A 23903-nucleotide genomic window follows, 5' to 3' on the forward strand; every position below is an offset into this window, starting at 1 on the left:
TTGCAAAAAAGTTTGTTTATAATGAAGTCAAATTGGTTGGGGTTTTTTTTTCTGCCTTCTAGGCAAACTAGCAGTTTAACGTTCAACAGCTGAGGTATTTTGGAAGGAATGCTGTTCAGTAATAATAATAATTTCAAAAACACTAATTTGTTGTGAGAACAAAATAGTATAAAGTTCATCTCGGGAAGAGAACCATTCCTCCTCCATGCTTACAGTTACATAAAGCATCTTGTTCTTTACAATTCTAGCACAGCAAACTTGTTCAGTGTCTTTACTTGATTTACAAGGTTGGAAGTGGGGAGTATATGGGAAAAGGTAGTGCACTGGGGGCCGGGGTGGGAAAGGGAATCTGCATCTCAGTGTCTGTGTTTATAACTCTCTGGAAAAATTACATTCTGTCAATGTGTATTAAAAAGTGAGTGTGTGATTGTAACAGGAAGTCAGCTGGAAAACGTCAAAGTATTGGGTTTCAACATATGTGATGAAAGAAAGAGAATAATATGTTTAGGGTATTTGTTAGCAGTGGTTATGCTAGGAAATCAAGGGGAAAGGCAGCAGAATGAATCCATTCCTCCTTCTTTGGCCATACAGGCTTGACAGCTGATGCAGTTCTGACCAGCCTTTCTATTTGAGGGGGGTGCTGTAACCTTTATGTATGGAGCTGTCAAATCCTTTGTGATGATAATAATAAAAAAAGGGGGCTCTTCTGTCTTCCTGCAGTGTATGCACATGTGATTGAGCTTTTCAAAGAACATTTAAAGACTCTGAAATAGGGTGCTATTTAAATGCAGTTCCTTTCAAATTCCTCTCTTGAACCCCCTTCCTCTTTAGATTACTGTTACAGATTAGACAGCTATCAGTAGCTAAGCAGATGACTAGGTAAAGAGCTAGCTTATCTACTATCTCTGTTCCTTCCATCCTTCATCTGTTCATTGTAAAGTAATTTAGGGAGAACGACCAATATTTCCAAAATATATTCCAAAAGTATCTTTCAGTATTTTTGAAGAATTTCCAGCAGATCATAGGCACTGATATTAACTTGTGTGCTATATTAAATGTATTTACTTCCGAACAAATGCAGCATTCAGTTGGTACAGATAATGACAATATGTATTATTGTGCATGCTAAGAATTACAGCATCATTTAGGTTGGAAGGGACCTCTTGAGATCATCTTGTCCAATCCCCTTGCTCGAGGAGGGTCAGTTAGAGTAAGTTGTCCAGGACTGTGTCCAGTCAAGTCTTTAATATCTCCACAGGTAGGCACCTCACCACCTCCCATGGCAATCTGTTGCGGAGTTTGCCACTGCATCTGACTGGCGGACTTTGAACTTAAATGTCCTTACTGTCCAGCCTGGAGAATGTGATGCATGTTCACTTTTCATTACTACTGTCAATGCTGGTGTGATTATCATAAAATACTCTTAAGATCTAGCACTGGAAGAACATGTCCCATATCATGGTGACGCCTGTAACTGTTGAAGTATTTAATATTAAATGTGTGTTTTAGCATCAAATCCTCCATTTCGTGCCCAGTAGGTTCAATGTATTTCTGTAGCACTGCATCAGGATTTTACATGTTCTCTCAACTGCTGCCTCACTAACGCGAAACTCCTTCTGAGCTTTGGTCATCTTGTGTTTCATTTTTCTGATCATCTCTTTCTATAGTTTGGGACAATGCGGTGTTGATTTTTCTCATTTATTTAAAAAGCTGTCATGAGTTGCTTTACTGAGCCACTCACCCTGCCACCTTTCCATGGCTGCCTCTTCTCCGTGGTATCAAACAAAAACTTATCTGGTTTTACTGTCAAGGATCTTCAGGGCTAATCTCTGCATTAGCTCTCGTTTCTCTCCTGTTATCAAAGGGCTTATGTTCAATTTGGTTTATGGAGCAACCACTTACTATATTTGTCAAAGAAATTTTTCTGGTGAGTTCCTCGCAGCACCTCCTTGTTTTGGAGGAACTTCTTGTACATAACCACAGAGTTAACCTGTCATTCTTCCATCCTTTCCTCCTTGTCTCCATGGTTGCATCAGTCATAACTGAGTTGCTGGAAAAAAGCACTCCAATGTGACAATAAGACATTAGCAGTTGTAGTGTTGGGCCTCTCGTAGTCTTTCTAGTTGTGCTCTTAGTTTATACTAAGTTTTTGCTTGTATAGTACCACAAATGTGATTTTTACAATATTTAAGCTAAAATATTTTGTACACCTGAAAAAATAGGAACTGAATTTTTTTTCACAGAGAATGCCAAAAATAATCTCCATGTTTGGGCCTCTTTCTCTTTGGAAGTGCTGCCGCTGATTAAGAACGTAAGGTTGATCCATTTGCCTGTATGATGAATTCATATGTGTACTTAGTATGTACACACCCATATATGACAAAATAACAATCACGAAACACAGCTACAGTTTTTTGAAAGTGAATACAGCAGTTGCCACGTTGACCTCACTGGAAATTTGCAGTTGCTGTGTTAACAGGAAGCATTGAAATCTCTTGGATATGGTCATAGGTATTTCCTGTGTCAGCATATTTTTAGAAAAGTCCTCTACTGCATCCAAAAGAAAAGTGACATTGTACTTCCTAGTGAGTGCTTTAAAGGTTTCAGGTTAATAGTTTAATAGGAAGGTATCTAATTAGTTCTTGTGTGATATTTAGAAGTGTATGCTTGTGGTGACATGTGTTCAAAAGAACAATTGCTTGAACAATTACGTTATTTTTTTAAGTATGTACATGTGCACATGCAAACCAAAGTGCAGCATTTCTTAATGTTGTGCCATCTTTTTACTCTTGAGCCTGCTGTCCATGTTAGTGGTGCCTGTTATGCAGGTATAAAAAGGGGAATAATATATCCTTTAAAATTCCAGGAAACAACTGGAGTAAGAAGAGAAAGCTGTTGATGATAATATGTTAGGAGCTTTTTGGAGAAGACCAACAGAGAATAGACGTGCATTTGTTAAGTCTAATGTCCAGTATCTCTTACACGTATAGTGCTGTGCAGTGCCCTCTTTCCCCTTCCCTGGTCCACTGTGCCATGCGCAGATGACCCTCCTGATCTGAAGTCCTGTGTTTAACACTCCTGTAGGAAATGCATGGAGTCAGTCCCTCCCTGGTGCTTCACTTTCTGTTAAATGACGTAATGCATGTGATTTGCACCAGGAAGGAGTAAACTTCAGGGGTTTCTAGTGCGGAATTTGGTAGCTAAGCATGTGGCTTCTGTCTGTGAAAAATGTGGCTGTGACTGGAGGGTTCTATATGGAGAGCTGGGGGAAACTTGTCTTGGCTGATTTGGCTATAGAGTGCAAAGTGGGGAGAGACGTTACCGTAGGGCTGAGGATAGAAATACAGGGGTATTTACTCAAGGCTTTGCCATGTCTGTTAGGGTAAAGCTGTAGTTCCTCCAGAATAATTTTCTGGACGACAAACTACCTCTCTAGGGTGTTGTGCAGGGTGATCATGATTCAACTGTGTGTGATTTTGCTAAGTAGTTCTGTATGTGTCCTGGGATAGTTTTTAATGAAATTATTTAGTTCTTTGATAAGTCAAATGTCAGACATTATTGACCTTTTTTTTTAATTTCTGCCAGTTCATTACTGTCTTTCTGAAGTGGACAGATTCTTTAGCTGAATTCTTAGTCCAATGTTTTGATAATTCCATGGTTTGTTTGTTTTTTTAAGTTGTATTTTTCTACAAAAGTTGTTAAAAATTTAAATTTCTTTTTCTTAGGTAAAGAAGAATGGATTATCAGAAGCCATCAGCCAGGAAGAAAGAAAAAGACAGGAGGTACTCTTTAGAGTAACACATGCTTTTTCGTTGATTGTTTAGGGATGTACTGCATGCCTGATTTAATAATTTCTATTTGTTGATAAGGAGACAAGTTCATCACACAGCTTCCTGTCCTAGAGTGAAGCGTCATCTCTCCCCAGGGAAAATAAAAAACAAAACCAGTCTATTGCTGATGTGCATATGTCCCTGCCACAGGTCTCCTGCCAACATCCTGTGGGTCTTGCCGGAGGAGTGGTTCCTAGGTATGCTTGCTCCGGCAGATGTAGCCTGGTTGATGGCTACTCAGTAGCAGCAGACAGTCGCTGCTGCATGTTGTATTGGGGAAAGTGTGAAATTAACCTTGCGTTAATTTCAGGCAAGGGAAGGAGGTGGCACATAAATTTTTAAAGGCAGTGAGGAACAAAGAACAGCTTTTTACAGTGCCCCTTAGTTGTAACTAATCCTGTGAACAATGCTGAACATGCAAGCACTGCGTAAGTGTAAGTAACCTTTTTCCTTTCACACTGAAACAGAGTAGGTGCATCCATGCTGTCAACAGTACAGACAACAGCAGCTATTACTGATGTAGTTATCTTTTCTCTCTGTCTCTTTCCCCTTTGCTCCTTTTGTCCTCTTTATCTTCTTTCCTCTTCTCTCCTTTTGTCCACTTTATCTGCTTTACCCTCCTTCCTTACTTACAGGGGCTATATCAAAATGAATGAGAGGTGTTGAAAAGAATAGCCTGACCTAGCCAACTATATACCTGCAGTTCTTGAGGTATGTCCTTCAATAGGAAAAAAACACTGTAGCATTTCCTGCCATGGTAATTTGTTCCAATTATCTTAATTTCACTTCAGGACATATCTCAGTGAATGTAGCCAAGTGAGACCTGACTGGGGTTTTCTGTGAAGTTCACAGATGTGTATAGCAAGCCTCAAGTATTAATGTAGCTGTGTGACCTACCACTGTTGTTTTCATACATGAAATGCAGAAACATCTTGTATTGCATACATGAAATGTAGACAATAGTTTGTTATGTTGTGTGGTGGTGTTGTGTTTGTTTTTTTTTTTTTTAATCTACATTTCTTTGGCTATCATCTTTTGCTTTTTGGGGAAAGAGGCTTACAGCAGTTCAGGCCACATGTTCTGCTTTTCTGTCTCCTCCCACTGGGAAGCTTTGAGACACAAGGCATTTATTTCAGTCCTGTATCCTTTAGGAGCCTTTAGTCTATGTTTCCTGGAGTCATATTTGCATCCCTTCAAAGAGAACAAGTTTTTTAGATGCCTTTTAAATGTAAAGTCTTTAATGTTACCAAAAAGGCTTTCAAGTCTGAGGGATTTTTTTCTTTTTTATTTGAATATTAGAGGCCCATTCTTTCAGAGAAAGCCTAAATAAATATACTTAAGATATAGTTGTACTACCAAGTCATGCTTTTGCTGTATTTATTTTAAATTGTCTTTTATCAATTATTATCTATTCTTTAAATTGCTTTTCAGAGCCTGTTTGATTATTTTTGCTATCATAATATATTGTCACTGCAGAAAAATATATTTGTTTGCTTTATACCTTGATTAAATGTCAATGTCATGCATTCATATGCATCCCATCTTTCAGAACATATTAATGAGATGGATCTTGGTCTATCTTTTGTTTAAAAAAAAAATGTGTTATATAGACAGACTGATTTGAACTAAAATAATCTTCGATAGATCTTCCTTTCTTTCAAGCTGGAAACTCTAAGTGCGTGTATGTGTACAAACTGCAGCATGCATCTGACCTCTTAAGAGTGTTTACTGTCCACCAGGATTCAAATATCTGCTTACCTTGATGTTATGAAAATGAACCACAGTATTGTTTCAGGTGTCATTCAGAAACACTGTTAGCAAGCACCTGGTAAATGCCACCACAGCCTCTGAATGTGGTGTAGTTACTGAATGTCAAAGGCAAGATCGTTTCTTAAGGCTTTTTTATTTTTTTATTCTCTGAAATGTGTTTGGGTCATGGTAAGATGATATCCCTTCCTTCCTTACACATTAGAAACAAGTACCTTTCTTTGTCCCGTTTATTTCTGACTGTGCTAATGACTTTCTGTTACCAAACTGGAAGAATTGCATGAGGGTCCTCAGTAAAAGCACCAAAACAATAATAATAATCAGAGGCCTGTATATTTTCCTGTGTTCAAAAATGACTGGGTTGAAACCAACTAGCCATGGAACTCTACAGCAATCCTTAGGTAAATGCATTCTTTGTGAGCACAGCTGGGAGTAGTACAGTGAGACTGAAGATTGGAAATATAGTTGCTGGGTAAGGGCCAAAATGCCCTTTTTAGGCTACTTTCTGCACATTGTTAGCCACACAGTAAGTGGATTTGCTGCCAGAATTTGGCTGATGTATGTATACATTCTCTAGATTCCTGAGGCTGACAGAGTTGGCAGACAGGCAATTTAACATTATTCTAAGCATCACCTTTGCATATCTTCTTGCACAGCACCATTCGCTCTTGTGAGTAATATGTAGGATGTTGTAGCTGTTACCTAGCTACCTAGCACCAGCGTCCTTCAGCTTTTTAGGCAGGTAAGGAGATGGAGAGACTACTGATATGTACATTAGACTTCCTTTCCTTGTATGTATAATGGCCGTGTCGTTTTTTTGTGGAGCTCATAAATCTTGGCACTGCATAAGCCTTTAAGGCTTCAGCTAAATCAGATTTTTTGGTTTGTTTTGTTCAAAGAAATCTAAAACTTCTTATTTCATTATTAAAATCTCAGCTCTTTGAAGAAGAGTTTTTAGAAGGGCAAGAATAAGTTTGAAAGCACAGTCTGTGAACACCAGTCTCAGGATGCCCAAGAGAAATTGTATTTGATCAAAAGCTTACCTTAGTAACACCAGCAGAATTCACTGGACTTGAACTAGTTAAGAAATCTTAGGAACAAATGTCCTCAGCAGAATGTTTTGTGCTTTTTCTTGCTAGTATGGTTTGTTTCATTTGTCAGTTGGGAATATTCAGGAAGATGCCTTCAGTCTGCCTATAGTCGCCCTTGCCTTTATAGCTGGTCATGGAAGAGCAGGGTCTCTCTAGAGCACATATGTCAGACCATCTAAGTGAACTCCTCCTGGAGACTGTCAGGTGTGAGATCCTCTCTCTGTGTAGAGCCATGGGCATTAGCCTTTCTAAATAATCAGATCTGTGCTGTTGCATTTAAAGTGTGTATTTCTCCTTTGGTTTGAGAATGCTTAGAGAAGTTAGTTGTAAATAACCAGTGAAATCATACATGCAAGCATTAACACTAGTTATATCGAGAACAAAGTTATGTTACCTCTGCTGATGGAACTGTTCTATGTTCGTAATGTCTGGAAGGTAGCACTTGATGACAAATGTGACTTGGTGGAGCTCATGCCAAAAAAGTTCATGAAAATTACTTAATTTTTTCCCTTGTATATACATGTAAGAACTCGAGCAGATTAACAGCAAATAAAGCCTGAAGAGGTAAAAGAGGTTTAAAAGCTGAATAGGTTTCTAGATCAGAGATGAAAATTTCCAATGGAACAAGTATGTGGATTTCAAAGTCTAAGAGTCCATTAAAAGTTTGCTGCTGGTAGGGTAATAAAACAAGACAAGTTGTTTGTGGGAGGTGAGGGAATGTCCTGGAGGTCTGCCTGTCTGGTCACTAATGGGGATAGTGGCTACCACCCCGCCTGTCTGCTCTGCCTCCAGGCTTCTCTCCCTGCTGCAGATAGCTCAGCTTCTCATGTGCCTCTCCTAACTTCATGTTTTAAAAGTAACCAAGGTGTCACTGCTGATAGAGGACTAAAACCTGAATTTGCAAAGGGTTTTGCTTTTCTGCAGATGCCTGGGTAAGAAGAGCTCTGTTGCTCAAGAATGCTTTCAAGTAAATAACTTACTAGCTTCTGTTTAAAAAAAAAAAAAAAAAAAGGCGAAAGCAAATACTGCCTGGTCAACAGTAGTGTGTCTGATAGGAAGCTTCCAACTGGACTACAGGAACAGACCTGTTTTGTTTTTTTTTTTTTTTAAATTAAAAAAAAAAACAAACCAAAACACCAAACAGACCTCTTGGAAGTATGAATGGGGAGTGATCACAGTTGGTGTTAGGTTTTTGTCTTCAAATACTCTGCAGTTACATTGAAAAGTCTTAGTGTAGACTTTTAAAAAGTCTTTTTTTCTAGTACTAAATCACTTATTTCTAAGTAAATAATGACACTATGATGGAAGTGAATATTTATATTATAATCTCTAGCTTACATTCAGTAACTTTTCTTTGCACCCCTCCTCCATGCTTTCCTTTTTAAATAAAAAAATAACCAACAAACAAAACCTAGTCAAGTAAGTCTTTTCTTTCCTCACTCCACTTTGCAGGCAATATTCGAAGTGATATCTTCCGAGCATTCTTATTTGCTGAGCTTGGAGATTCTGATCCGGATGTTTAAAAATTCCAGGGAACTGAGTCTCACAATGACCAAAACGGAAAGCCATCACCTTTTCTCCAATATAACGGATGTTTACGAAGCAAGCAAAAAGTAAGTGTAAAAATACAACCACCTTTGGTTTTTTTTTTTTTTTTTAAATTATACCTGAGGGTGACTACTAGTAGGCAAAATCTTTCAAGCAAGTAATGAAATGCAGTATACAAAATAGTATCTTTACTGTTACCACAAAATGAAGGAACAGCTGCAAGGTGGCAACTTCAGCAAAAATTTAAGCCTGACAATTTAAGAATGAGAAGTCGAATGTTGGCACTTGCTAATATGCAGAGTCTTAGGGTTTTATAGGCTGTAAATAAATTAGAATGGAATTTGATTCTCTATGCTTTGGGAGCACCAAATACATGTGCTCTGCAGCGCTAAAGAATCATTTAATATAATGTAAACAGCTAAGGTTTGATTTTGCTAACCATAGAGTCTGCTTTTGTGTTGTGAGTAAGCCCCTGTTTATTTGCATTATATTTTCCTCATAGAACTCACAGGCAGCTCCTTGAACAGTAGAGCTTTGGTTGGTACTATCTGTGATTATATGGTAGTATTTGCAGATTCGGGCTATGCCTTACCTATGTTCTTGTTTTCTGAGGCATCTGGCTCTTCTTGCCAGAATACGCTCTATTCTTAAAGTTGAACAGTTGTTTACTTTTCTGGCAAGGAGAGCTTATAGGTAGGCTGATCTGGAGATCTCTGGTTACTATTTTAGTAATTGTTTGAACATAAAAGCAGGTTTCTTGCCGGAATCTCAGGTAACCATTTTAGAGTGGTAACCATTTCTTCCAAAACTGTCATGCTAGTTTGCTAGAATTGTCATGCTAGAAGATGGAAAATACAAATCACAGTGAACGTGCACATGAGTTTGACAGACTCACCTTGCCACTATGTTTGAGCTTACATTTAATGGGATAGGCATGGTGTTAGTTTCTCTGAAAATTAGTAGGGAAGGAAAGAACATAGTGTATTTTAGTAGGAATTAGCATCCTTCAAATCTAAGCAGTTCCTAAGCAAAATCTTGATACATTGAGTAGTCATACCTAGTCTTTACAGCCTCTTAAATTAAGCTGTCTCCCCTTATTAAACTGTTAAAAATTGAGCAAGAGTTTCATACTTGCCCTTAAGAATTGACTCTTGCCAGTGTTTTCCTTAATCAGTTGAATCACTGTTTACTTTCTACTGAGTACTCAATGTGCAGCATACTGTGTGACTATGGTATCTTTTATGTAAACAGCATAGGCATTTTACTGTTTATGAACAGTGCTGTGTGCACCATAGCACCTGGCACCAGAGACTTGTATTTCTTTTAAAAAGATGATCTGCTGTGCTTTTTTTTTTTTTGGTGTAAGTTTCTTCAGTACAAAATTAATAACTAGAAAAATGGATACACTACAAATAGTGCCTAATGAAAAGAAAATGTTGGCAGATCTTACACGATACAAGTGCTGAAAATTCTGGTTTATGATTTCTGATAATTACTGCCAGCATTATTTAATATGGGACATGCATATGCATGTGCACTAACAGGGTTATGAATACTTTATTTCAAAAAGTTATTTAATGAGGGTTTGCTTTGTTATAATTTGTTTGTTATTATAGCCTGGTTAATAGCAGTATCAGTAGGTGAATTTCTGTGGTCTGCATAACTAAAAAATAAAAATGTCTCTGCTTCTTTTCTTATGCTTTATTTCCAGTTTGAAATCAATTACAATGGCTAAAGGATGCACATGGCCTAGTTAAGATACTGATTGATCTTAACTGTATGACTTTAAATGTATCTCTCTCTACCTGTGGAACATAAAAATATATGCCTCATTTCAGAAATGGGGCTAATGGTTGGATAAGGAATCTGTCAGGGTAGGAATATTTCTGGAGTCAGTCCTTCCCATCACCCCGCCCCTTTTCTTTTGTCTCCTTTGTTTCTTTCTTGTAGAAATTGTGATATTCTGAATTCTTTAGCATTAAACCTGCATTTACCTTTGTGGAACTTCTCAAATTTCACGTTCCCAGTCATGGTAACATCCCTTCTTGGCTCCTATTTCTCTGAAGCCCCACAAAGTCTGGGGAATTTTTCATCTGTTGTGCAGCAGTTTGATTTTATGTCTTCTAAAGTTTATGCAGTAGTAAGATTTTTGTTTCATGAAGCATACATGGGAGAGAGTCTAATCTATTGTGTCAAGTACAAACCTAATTTAGGAGCTATATAGTAGGTATAGATTTGTACTTGCGTGGTATACCCTCATTTCTCCATCCCCCTATTCCCTTTTGGCTTCTCTCTATTACAGTTGAGGTGTTTTGCCGGAAGCTGGGTATTTTCTAAATCCACAGCCACCTCAGGAATGGGAGTTGTACAACAGCAGTATTGTCAGGGAGTGCAGGTTATCAAAGTCCTTATAGTCAAGGAATAGTATGAATTGTAAAAGTATCACGAGCACGTGTTTTGCTAGTCAAATGTTGATGTCCTAGAACCATCATGTATTGGGGGGTGGTTGCCATCTTCTTTAGATAGCTTAATAGAAATCAGAGTTTAATTAACCTGCTGACTTTGCCTCTCCTTTGGATTGTTTCTGTAGGACACAGCTGACCGTACCAGTATAGCTATGTGAATAGGTGTGTGTGTTCGGTGTTTTTCCATGTGTTGAACAAGGCTTCCAAATCATTAAATCCACTTTCAAATTTCTCACTTAAAATATCTAAAGCAGAGATGGGGGTGGGGAGAGCAATATTTTTAGGGGAATTCTTACAACCCTTTTGATTAATAGTCTTCAAAGGAAGTGGGAGGGGGGAAAAAAAAGAATGGAAAAATACCACACTAGCCTAAAATTATGATCTTATTCTTTCTTGTCTGGAACGTCTAATGGTTTAAGAACTTGTTTTTTATAACTTGGAGTAAAAACAGAATTTGTAACTCATTTTTAAACTTAAATGAAAACACATTTTGTTTCCTGAGTTATGCAATACTGTTAAACTCTAGCAAAACTTTGTGCTGGCTTTCCACAACCTCATTTGTGTAAACAATGAAAGTGATTTTAAAACAGAAGCCTCTTTCTCAGTATCTCCAAGCTATCGCTTCCCACTTTCAAGGTAGCAAAATTCATCCTTTTGTTATGAAATTGTAATAACATTGAGCATCTGTCCCATTATACTATATTTTAAGCAGCGTTTTCTTTACTTAAAGATAGAAAATCTACACTAACTATGAGCGTAGTTATCAGTGGTTTTGGTTGCTCAGACAAAAGTTTGGGGAGCTAAAGAACATGAACTGGTAAAAAATATCTTTAGACAAAAGTGCTTAAAGCTTACATCTATGGACTTCGACTTAGAACGTGTTTAATGGAAACTCTCCAGAAACACCAAGATAGGCTTCTAATGCATGACAAGGCCATTTCTACTGGAACAAAGCTGCCTTTGTTAGATGCAAAATACAGACAGTAAAGACAGTCCCTGCTTTTAGGAGCTCATTGGAATGTCTCTAACAAAGAAGAGTTGATCTGAATAATTTGTGCAGCATACAGTGTGTTTGTTTATGAAAACGTCTTGTAAGGTGCCTTTTAGAAAGCTTAGCTCTTTTATTGCGTATTTGCCTGTATGTGTAATATGGGAGTTCATAACTGATACAATACAAAATCACACAAATGGCAACCCGAGTCAGTTAGAGCTGCTGCATTGAGATGAAAGCTGATGGGGATGCCATAGGCCAGCTTATTCAGAAATAAAAGCTTGTGTAGTCTGAGAATACTCCTCAATCAATCTCGCTAGTCAGAAAACTCTCTCCAGTCTCAATATGTGGTGCAAAAGAGGTCAGTTTCCCAAGAGCCTGTCTTGGGAAAGAGGAGTTACAGGGAAATAAATGAAATGTCTTGAAGAACAATTCGTCTGACAGGTCTAAAAGCCAAATTTATAGGAGAAAGGAAAGCTTTAGCATTTTGTTTCTCTCTCTGCCATTAGGCCAGCAAAAAGCTTATGAATCTCAGAAGGTTAGCATTCGCAGAAAAAGACATGAACAAAAAATATTTTGATAGGTTCTGATTGGTTTTTAAACTCTGTGTCTTGATTTTGGTAGAGAGGGTTTGTGAGGCAAGTTTAATTTTGTATGTGTGAATATATATTAGGAGCCAGGTAAGCTTTCTTATAGCACTTTTTTGTAAATTAGCTTAATGAGGTTTCACCTCTTTCCGACATCCTTAAATGATGCAGCTTCATCTTTTTCCACAGGAAAGTATGTGTGTATTGAATCAGTTAACTAGGCGTAAAAAACATTACTTTTAGAGAATGCAGAGTTCTGTTGCTTAGTTCTTGAGATTGGAAAAAACTAACAAACACCCCAAAACCTGCATATAATAATAAAAAAAAAAGTGGAAAAAAAAAATGTAAAAAAAATGAGTAGACCGTGGGTGATTCAGGTGAACTGTAACAAAAATGAATTATTCATAAATTACAGCTCACCGATTTGATTTCAGTGATATAAGAGAGTGATAAAAGTCACTAACATTCTTTTTTCCTATTTGGTCTGGACTGATAGTCTGTGTTCTATGTTTTATCACAGTTCTTGATGTTAGCAGTTTTTGAAAAAAGCTGAGTAATGTCTTGAGGGCATCCAGCTGAGCACGGTTACCTTGTTGGATAAGTGACATTGAGGTGTGATCTGGGGGAGAATTCCTCTGCTCTTTCAAAGAAAGTTGTTTGTACTGGAAGTGTCGAAGCAGATTAAGTGGCTTCCTTACCAGTAGGGCTGAGTGGTTATGTTGGATATGGTAGACAGAGAAATGTGAACAAGAGTGAGATAAATCATCCCAAATGATCTGGAAGCAGGATGTGAGGCACCTTTGTGGCTCTGTGCAGAAGCTGGTGCCTTGCCCTGACCCACAGCAGGTGCTGGTGATCTGCAGTGACCATACATGGTGATTGGGTTTTCAACGTGCTGCAGAGCACTGCTAAATCTACCCTTTGTGGGTTTTGCCTTTCTCCCAGCCTTGCTGCATAGTCTACTTTTACTGCTGCTGGGGCTGTTTTTAATTGTCAGGAGATTCCAGGCATTCCGGAGAACCTATTGCAGAGCAGCGAGTCCAAAATACCATTTTTTTTCTCTTTAAATTTTAGGTGCCCACAGAACGCACTTATGGATTTGCATCATATTGATGACTTGCAAGAGTGCATTTATCTTTGTGTTTCCTCCGATTGCTTCCTTCGTGGCTTGTTCTGACATCAGCACTCATTGCCGAACTCTGTCTTTAGTATCTAGGAATTATTTGTTTACAGAGTTCTTGTGGCAGCTGAAAAAACTCTTCTCTGGTTGACCTGCACTGTTTCTTTGCAAATGACTAGCAGCATTGGTAAACAATAAGTTTAAAATAATAGGGCATTGGTACTTGCATTCCTGACCCAGTGATTGTTCTTTTATAATTTAGCATCCTTATTGGAGGTAAGATTAGATATATGACTTCAATACTGAAGAACAACAAATCTGAACAGAACCATACTTCCCTCAGCTTTCTTGGGTGAACAGAACTTTGAGAGAAAGAATTATTATTAATTTTGTTTGTAATGAGCTTAGAAATTTTTATACATATATATACACACATTGTCTAATACTTAATTTAGTAAATACCTAGCAATCACCTATACAAAAAGTGGTCTTGAAGAAAATGCCTGGTTTTCCAGAAAATAAAATAAGCCTTTACCTTCAAATTATTCACTTAAATATGTCTAAAAGAATACCCCAAACTCACAGATTTCCATCCATCACCTTCATGGTGTATTTTCATGCCATGTAAATAAGACTAAAGTTGTCAGCTGTTGCTTGGTGTAGGAGGACACAACAGGAAGATAACTGGGCAGTGACTCTGCCATGGTGACTGGAGTATGATGACACTGTCTGCTTAACTGTGTGTGAGCCTGTTTTTCCCGCTGCTGCTGCACTGCCCTCCTCGATAACCTGGACTTTGATCCCTGAGCTTTCCTCTCCTGGAGCTCTGACGTGTCACACACAATCACAGTAGTGACCAAAGCAGGGAAGCACTTTTTTGGCTGCTGCCTATGGAAAAGTTTCTCAGCCCAAGATATTTACTGCTGATAGTGAGCTGTGAGGGTGTTGCCAGTGGGGATGGGTTTAACTCTTAAAACAGTTTCTGAGAACAGTCAGTGTTTCGATATAGTATTGATTTAGACTAGTAAAGAGAGGTGAAGTGTTTTTCAGTACGTTCTCTTCTGTCCTGTGTAAAGTCACATTCAAGATGTCCATTGCGTTCTCCACTTCAGATGCCCCTCTGAAGGGACGCCAGCTAATTATAAAGAAAACTGAAACTATTCGCAATTTGCTTGTTTCTGACTTGTGCAATCCTCTGTGAAATTAAATATAGCTCATGTTAGATTGCACAGTCTCTGCTTAGGCGTCCTTATCTTTGCCTTCACGCCTGCTTAGAGGTGTTGTAAAAGATCACTTCTGGAGAGGCTGTCTGAGAATCTTCAATAACGCTGCATATGGCACAGAAAGTGTTGGTGGAGGGCATTTGCAGTTGTGTATCTGTTACCAGTGAATTTAGCCTGAGCCTGAAGTCAGTTATTAAAACCAGATAGGACCAGAAGCTGGAATAAACTTGCCTTACTTTGTCAGTCTAACAGATTATACGGTATCTTCAAGAAACATGAAACTTAAATTGTCCTTATGGTTCTTTTTTTCCAGTGCTGGATATATGAAATTTAAATATTAGTTGCATAAAATTTGTATTTGTTCAGAAAATCTTCTGTATCCCAGGGATCGTTTGCGGTGTCATTTAAACGCTGATCATGTAATCTAGCATCCAGTGTCCATGGTGTTTTACCCAACAGATCTTGAAATGCTTGTCAAGCTTTGCATAGACGTAGTTTAATCCCTTTAAAATAGTATTAGCTAGTGCAATCTTTTAATGAGACCTTCAGATCATGTTAATTATTGTGTTTACTTATTTTGCTAATTAAAATAGACACTACATAGCTGGATCTTGTTTTAAAAAAGAGTATATACATTTATATATACATATTTATAAAAAATCAGTGCAACTGATTTGCCAATGTTTTCTAGATCCCTGAACTGCCATCTCATGCTTTGCTCAGAGCAAAGCCTTCAGGGGATTGTTTCTGAAAAATTGCATGGTGAAGTAGTACATTAACTATCTTGTTTGGGTTTCAGGGTTTTTTATTTAGCAGTTTAGATGTACTCTCTATTTATCAACTCTTTTTACCACATAATCAAAACGTAAATGACCACCATTTGCAAAGATCAACAGTAATAGTTGAAGGTCCTCTCATTACAGACTGCAGTACTGACTTGAAGGATAGAGGGAACCTGGTCTTTTGATGATTTTTACTCAAGAGTTTCCTAGAATAAATCAGGGTGTTTTTCACCGCACTCTTTGTTTCCCCCTAACTTTTCTGAAATAATATAATTGCAGTTTTCTCAAGCATTTGAATGCCAGGGGAGGAAAGAATTGAAGAATGGTCCTGGTCAACCCTCCTCTGTGGTAGGATTGATTTAAACCTCTGTGGTAGGGTTGCATTCCCCAGAAAAGACAGGGCACGGGCTGCACCTTTAAGCCCTTGCCTGTTTTCTGTGTTACTCGCTGGTTTTCTCTTAAGGCCTTTGCAGTCTCTCCCATGTAATACTGTCTCTGCTGCTGCTTCTTTTTTTCTTCCCCACAAAACATTCTACTTCCTTATCTCACTTGAACTGGTCTGACAGCAAATGTCAGGGAATAGTGAGTGGCAATGTGTATATTGCTCAGAAAAAGGTTCAGTGAAAGAAGCGGCAAAGGACCCAAGGCTGTGGGAAGTCAGATACAATTGCTGTGTCATCTCAACTGCATGATTGTAGGTGTGTATTTTTATTGAATTTTAATTGTGATTGCTGAAGCTTGACAAAATTAGCAGTGTTTGTCAGATGAAAAGTAATTAAATTTCTATTTTAAATTTACAAAAGCTGTATTCTTGAGTAGTAGCCTTTACAATCTTACTGTGTTTTACCTCTCTCTGTAGAGAATTCTGGTAACTTTTTCTTGCCTATCTATGCTTGTAATCAAAACTTCATCTACGCGCTGTGCTCTCAGTATTCTTTGTGTGTTGTTTTGCTGCCAAAATGATTTTGATAAATTAATTGTCTTTGTGTCCCTTTCTGAAAAATTTATGACTCTGAAGCTCTATACTGTCAGTTTGTCTTCCTGGTGGAAATGCAGCACAGATGGTATGTAACTCAATGTCTCAGATTCTTATGAGGGGAGACACCCTGTCAGGTCCCCTTGGAACTTTTCCTCTTGTAATTACTTTTCAAAACTCTTCTGCCAGTCCTTGGTCTATGACTTTGTGTCCAGTTTTTCCTATACTTCTATCATTAAGTACTTTTGGAGATACTTCTTTTCATTCTTTCTCCAGCTGAGGTTCTCAACCTAAGAATGGATACTTCTCTACGTAGTTGTCTTCTAATGACTCTTTTTAATGTTAGCAGTATAGCTTATTTTCTTAAAAGAAAAAAAAACCCACCACCCAAACACCAGATCTTCCCTTACTGGTGACTTAAGATGGTTTGTGTTATCCAGCAACAGAGATGTTTTGGCATCAAATAAAAATACCTCATTTTGAGATGAAATATAGTTTGGAACAAGGATTTAAACCATATTCCAGATGAACGGCCTTAAAATCGTGAGTTTAACCAAAGTCATAACCAAAAGAGTCATAACAGCCCTCTCTGCTGTAGAGGGCTGTTGTAGGACCAGCATAGTAGAGTTTGTTTGTTTATTTGAGTCCTTTATTTTTTTGCATACTGATGTAAAAGGTCCAGTTTTGGTGATAGTGCCGCCTGGAGGTTTTCCCCCTTCCTCATTGCTCCCTCTGTTCAGGCAGCTGCCAGACAGACCAGGAGATTGGTGTAGTTGAGAAATAACCTACAAAACAAACCTGGTCAGAGTTTTCCTTCTCTTACCTCCCTCGCTTCCCCATCAGAGCAGTTCGCAGAGCTCACCAAGCATCAGCCCACAAGCAGTTGCGGTGACATATCTGAAGGAGCGTGGTAAGAAATGGAATGAATAAGTTGGAGAAGAGCTGTGGAAGCTGGCATCACCAGAACTATGGCATGAAGCTGCCATCTACCATAATATTTATTTGTATTGAAATTCATCCCTATATTATGTAAATATATTCTCTGTTTAAAAAAAAAAAATAAAATCCCGCAGCAGCATTTGTCGTTGACTTCTTGGAGCCTCTGGCTTTTCTGCTGTGGCCTAACATCTGCATGAGAGTTATTTATGTGAGTATTTGTGTTAAAGTACAGTAGGAAAAAAAGTACTTAAAAATTTTTAAAGCCTTCCAGCTGTAACCCAAAACCTATTTATCCAGTAGGTGTTTATGTGTCCTTTCCTGCAGAACATCACTCCCACAGTCGTCTGAAACTTGGTGCCCACACAGATCCTCTCAAGCAATCATGCTTTGCCGTTAGGTCTTGCAGGGTTTATTCTAGTCACAGCTTACAAATCTTTCACTGATTTTTTTTTTTTTTCAGATTTAGTGTTGCTGTAGGAAGCACAAAGGAGGAAAACTGTATTTTTCTGCATATTTTTTTGGTAGTGAAGTTCAACAGTTATTCGAACTTGCATCTCTTCTTTCCTTGTAGAGAGACTGCTAAGGAATGAAGAAGCAGCCTTTCTTAGTTGAGGCTGAGCAATAAGTCTTCAAGAGGTCAGTCTGGTTTCGGAGAGCTGCCATTGCCCTTCTTGCATAAAAAGAATGTGTAGCTTTGAAAAGGCACCAAGTTGTTAGTAAGTCTAGAAATATCTGTGTTTAGCGAGACTGTCATAGTGGGAGGATATATGTATGTTCCCTTGGCTCCTCTCATGTATCATTAGGTCAATGTGCTTTGTTTAAATGAGATTTTAAAGCTGTACAATCTTTTATTGGACCTCAAACTCATGAGGTGAAAGCTTGCATTGCAGTGCTCTGCGTTACTTTGGACAGCTGAGGTTGCTCTGTGCAGTGTTTGTACCTAGGGAATCTTGCCTGTCCAAGTGTGGTATTTGCTGTGCTCCGTATCACACTAACTTCTTTTATGGATGTGGCTGTATCAATATGAAGATCATGTATACAGTTTATTTGTACATTTTATAAGAAAAGCAGCTTTATTTGCAGCAGTATCAAAACCTGCAACTTTCTCCCTACCTTTAAGTACGTGCAATAGTTTGCTGCCCTGGATAACTAATTCCACAGATGTCTAGGATAGCAGCTGAAGTGCCTGCAATGGCACGAAGAGAAGTCCAACAGCACTCGAAGCTGCGCTGTGTTGTGTCGCCTCTCGCAGTGCTGTGTGCTCCCGCCCCATGGCCTTTCTGTGACAGGCACTGCTGCTCTGCCTTCTGAGCAGGGCTGTAAAACAGCATAACGTGGTGATTCGTACACTTGCACTTTGAACTTGCTTTCCTTCCGTTTGGTGGGAGTTTAGGCAGTTGCCACCTTGGCACAGGTGCCCTTGTGGGAAAGATTAACCTGGGAGTGTTTGCGGTCTCCCTCTGGCGTGGGGCTGCCAGGAGGTGGGTGGTACCTGTGGTGGTGCATCCTGGGCTCTGAGAGGGAGGGGGCAGGAGCCTGATTGGGGAGTTTGTCATTTGAAATAAAATGACAAATGCCAGATTTTCTCAAGGCAGTTTCCTGGGCACTCTGTAACTCACTGTTATTTCTAGGCGGTGGTAGAGATTTCCCTGGTGGCTACGCTTCCCTTAAGACTAAGCAATGCTTAATTTACGTTTTTGTACGGTTCATATTTTTATATTAACTAAAACTTCTTCCCAAATATCAAGATTGTTTAGTTCTCTTGCATATAGTATCAACACCAGTATTTGCTAGTGCTAACACTTGGTTATTGTGAAGCTGGGGACTGCAGGTGACAGCCCAGGTTTGTAGAGCCTGAGGCAGGTTATGTGTCTGGTCGTTCGCATCCATTCTCCAAGGCCTTTGCTGTGCTTGTTAGTTTGGCTGTTGTAGAAAGTGTGTTATATGGGAATAGCCGTATCCCTGTTGTCAGAAGGTTTCACAAAATGATTTAAAAATTCTTTGATTGTGACATGCAAGAGATCATTTTATTCTGTAACAAATGAGTATTAGGTAGCTTTTCAGACTCGGGCAGCCAGGCAGAAGCACCCTGCTTCTTCACAGTAATATAAAAAGCATTACTTTGTTCAGCATGGGAAAGGTTTTTAAAATGAAGACTCCTGTTGTGATGTCTTCATAATTTATCAAAAAGATTTACATTTCTAGTGCAACAGAGTGTTCTTTGTGGGTTCGTTTGTCAGTGGGTATTAATTGGTTGAATCAAGATTTGTTTTTCTGAAATGCGTACTATTGAACTAGATGCTATGAGCACTTACCCACTATCTCAAGAATCTCTCAGTAACAGAATATATTGACAGGGTTGCCATGGCCTTTTTATTGTTCTGGATTTCTGCCAGAAGACTATAAATACTTGGAAAGGCAAGTGGCTTTTTATTGCCATTAGTACAGTTCCTTGTGGGTAGGCCTGCTGAAAGTTGTTCCAGTTTGTTGCAGAATGAAGGAACAGGCTGTCAGGGTTTGTTTGGGTTTTTTTTCTTGTTTGGCTTTGTAGTCGCTCAATGGATGTTGCCTAATGAAAGATATTTTTATAGGCTATTACTGTTGCAGTGTTTGGTGTTATAGTATATGTGTATGTATGTATTGTTTTCCGTTATTTAGATTGTGGTAACTCTTGTGACAAACGGATTCATTTCAAACACCTGTGGATGCAGTCCCTCACTTCAATCCTGTTCTTTTTCAGCCGTTCGTTTGCTAAAAGCTCTGATTCTGATTCAGCATAAAAATTCTATGGAAATAAGGCTGTAATTTTCCCCAATTTTCCTATTTTAAATTATTCATCCTCACCCCCCTATCCTCCCAAAAATTTAAAAAAAAAAAAATGTAATGCAGATGTTAATCTTCTGTTCCTGATGAGAATATTCAGATTTGGAGAGGCTACTCAGAAATTTTTATTACTTTTATCTGAAGTTATCTGAAATTGGTAATTGTTTTTCCAGTTCCCTTATCTCTAAGAGGAGGAAGGTAAATTGTACTTGCTTCCACTCCAGTGGCTTTTTCTGTTACTGGATAGTAATGTGTCAGCAGCAATGTCCCTGTGAAGCTAAATCTGCATTATAATCTTATAATCTTCTTCATGCCAGATATATAGGTCATTACTACTTCAAAAACATTAAGCAAGAATAATAATAACGAACTTGAAGTAATGTACAAGCCAGACCGCAGTTCACTTCTACATACAGAAAGACTTTACTGGTGACAGATTGCTGTTTTCAGCAACTGTGACATCTGACAGAGAGGGACAACAGCACTGTTCAGAATGGTTAGCAATGGAGAATTACATGAACCTGCCAGGAGGTAAAAAATTAGCCTACTGTAATTTTCCCTACTGTAAGCAGTAGGGGGAAAATGTCAGATAAATGCTTGAGAACCTTGATTCTATGACAGCTCCGTAACCTGTACGCACGACTGTAATGCCATTACACCATCTGTCCCTCTCACCAACCTGGCAATGTTGCTATGTGCATTCTGTCACTTTGCAAACAGAATAAAATGATCTCATAGTAACTTCATCAGAATTTTTTTTTTCCTCTTAGCTCTCTTGGGTGCTGATCACCTGGGTCTGGTGACCTCTGGTGTTCCACATTTACTTCAGTTTCAGACAGATCTTCCACCAAGTCAGCTCTTTCCCAGTCTCACTCACCAGAAAAGCTTTGGTATCAGTTTCTTCTCCAGTCACCCTTGATGCAAACAATCTGTTTAGGTTTTTTGCAGTACCCCTGACCCTTCTGTATATTCCTTTTATGTGCTGTCATTTGATTCTAAGTGCTTTTTGCTCCTGGATAATAACTGATTCTGTAAGACAATTGTTTTTTAATGGTGATTTGGCCTACCTAGTTAAAATCTCTTTTACCTGCCTAATTAGAATACTTTTAATGCAGTGCAGTCTAATTTTGGATTATCTTAGTTACCTTGATCTAGGGGTGAAGGGAGATACTAACTAGATAGTTAGTATCTTTATCTAGGGGTGAAGGGAGAGTAAATGCTGAGAAGAAATGTTGACCAAAATGGTTATCTTAGGGCATTTATTTTGTGTATGTTTTCATGGCATCTGTGAAAGTAGAACTTCTATTGATGTTGATGGGAGTTTTGTAATTGTAAAGTGAGGCATAGTTTAGGCCTTATAAAGGTGAATTGTGTGGAATAGTTTGTAACATTGTACATGTACCACTGCGCATTTGTGTTTATACAGCTGAATTAACTAGACTTCTTGAGAAAGTGGGGGCTATCAGTCGTTGATTAAAGCAATGCCAAGGAGTAGGAAAAAATAGCTTCAGAAAATTGCCTGAGCAAGTATTAGGACATTGTTCCTGTTGGTAACTACCAGCTTGTTAATGAGCTGCCTGAAGACATAAGAAGACCGTTAACAGGAGCCACCAACTTTAGGGAGGGAGCCCTTGTCATAAAGACAGGGCAAACTCCAGTGTTGGTCAGATCTGTAGTGTTTGTAGATACTGTGCTATAAAAAGAAAGAAACAGGAAATGAATTAAACCTGCGTTTCTAAATTTGGCATGTAGCCTTTAGGAGAGGGGAGTTTTAGAGTATTGCAAATTGGACATTTCTTTTAAACAACATGAGGGCAAAATGAGGGAAATCAAATGCTGTCTTATGGTGCTGTTTGACTTTCACTTAATTGGATCTAATTTTAACGAGAAAAGTTCTGGATTTAACAGAAACAAAAGCTTTAAATAAATCCTTCTGATATTAATCAAAAAAAGCCAGTCACACAGCACAACTGATTTGTAGTTGGTTAAATTGAATGTAGTCACTCAATCACTCAGTACTGATCTTTATGACAGAATCTGTCCTGAAACTTTAAGTAACAGGTTTTTATGATGTGTTTGGTTCACTGGTTGTACATTGTAATTAGCAGATAGGATGCAAAAAAAGACAACCTTTGATTCAAACTCTGCTGCATGATTCCAGAGGTAATAATTCTTACAGTACATGTTGTGGGGGATGGGACCGCGATATGCTGCTTTTCTCTGCCCCTCTCTTTTTTTTATTTCTTTTTTTTTTTCTTTTTTAAAATCTACTATCCAAGATTTTTACTGTTCCTTACAATGACTGTGACTGATGATGTCATTGATAAGGCATCAGATAAATTCTAAAAGTGGAAGTTGTAGCCCAGCCTGGATAAACACCTCGTCAGCATGCCATAACATAACAGCAGGAAGAAATGCTGTATTTCCTAATTTCCTGAGCAAAGTAAATTGGCAGCGCGCTGAGAAGTTCTCCCAACTATAAACGTGTCTGAGTAGAGTAGGAACAAATTCCAGTCGTCTGCAGTTCATGGTGGTCAGTGGTTGAAATCTGACTGTTGTTCATGAGAAATTGTGACTTGGAGGCTTCCCTCCTCCCCCCCCTCCCCTTCTTGGACCCTGATGAAATTTCAGGCCACTGTTAACTTTTGTATTTGTCCATGTATTGTATGAGGCCTCATTGCACCTTAGTATGCTTTGCCAGCTAGCACTGCTCTTGGTACTAAAAAAACAAATACGTAGGATAATACAAGTCAGTGACAACTTGAAATATTTTGTGCGTTGAAATAGGATAAGTGGAGGCGAGAAGGATGCTGGAGGACTCTGCCTTCCAAAAGTGGCAAGGCTATTAAAAAAACATGGCTGCACAATTTAAAGGGGAAGAGGGAGAAGAAAACTGTGCACTGTCATAGGTGGCATTATACCTATTTGTAGGCAGTGTCCTGTTTTTCTTCAAATGACAATACTGACAAACATCAGTCAGTTCAATCTGCAGTTAATGTGTCACAACTTTTTAAAAAAAATATAAAAAAAATAAAAACCAAAACAAAAAAACCCACTTGATTCTTCCGGCTGTGTGATTGACTGAGTGAGAATCTGGCAACCGCTCAATTGAGGCAGCTTCTTCTAAGCACACCTGAAAAAATGTCTTAATTTTAGTTAACCCATGTTGTTAAACACTCATATGATAAGATTCTGTTCATCCTCTTCTCTTCTTACATGTTTTAAGTTTGTTTGTGAAACAAATTATAGACAACATTGGTGGGACCCTTAAAAAAATTAAATGCTACAAGGTGACAGATTTTTGAAGAGCCAGTGTTAGTAATGAGAAAATGTAATAAAGGGCCAAAATAAAACGTGTTTCAAAATATTTTAGCATGATGTGAGGTCATGTGTTCCAAGTATTTCCTTAATATTAGCTCTGTGGAGTTCAGGATTGTTATAGTGAGTCATCTTTTATAAAGGCCGCAGGCAAGTCTGGTATTGGAGAGATTTTCAGCAGCTTCTAGATTTCGAAGGATTGAAGTGATGTCAGAGTGTCAGTGTAGGTAATTCTAATGACCTGCAATAGATCTAATGCCAATCTGTGTGAGCTTTTGTACCCCAAACAGTAAAATATTTCTAAAGAGCATTGTGGAAATAAAGGCTTTTGTTTTCTAGTAAAAACAGCAGTGCAAGGAGCAGTGGAAAGCTTTCAGAGGCCAAAGGGACTCAGATATGGAACTGAGGACAAACAGTAGGGAAGTTCTTGGAACAGGCATGGT

The 23903-nt window shown here is 38.4% G+C and overlaps 1 protein-coding gene across 1 annotated transcript in view; it reads left to right on the plus strand.

The window, feature by feature from the left end:
* ARHGEF26 (Rho guanine nucleotide exchange factor 26) overlaps nt 1-23903 on the plus strand; it is a 59025-nt gene that overhangs the window by 7308 nt on the left and 27814 nt on the right. The window contains exons 5-6 of the mRNA XM_074590742.1: nt 3726-3782; nt 8141-8301. Of these exons, the coding sequence (XP_074446843.1) occupies nt 3726-3782; nt 8141-8301 (218 nt within the window). The remainder of the gene's footprint in view (nt 1-3725; nt 3783-8140; nt 8302-23903) is intronic.

This window comes from Larus michahellis, chromosome 6, assembly GCF_964199755.1.
Source record: "Larus michahellis chromosome 6, bLarMic1.1, whole genome shotgun sequence".
Classification (NCBI taxonomy): Eukaryota; Metazoa; Chordata; class Aves; order Charadriiformes; family Laridae; genus Larus; species Larus michahellis.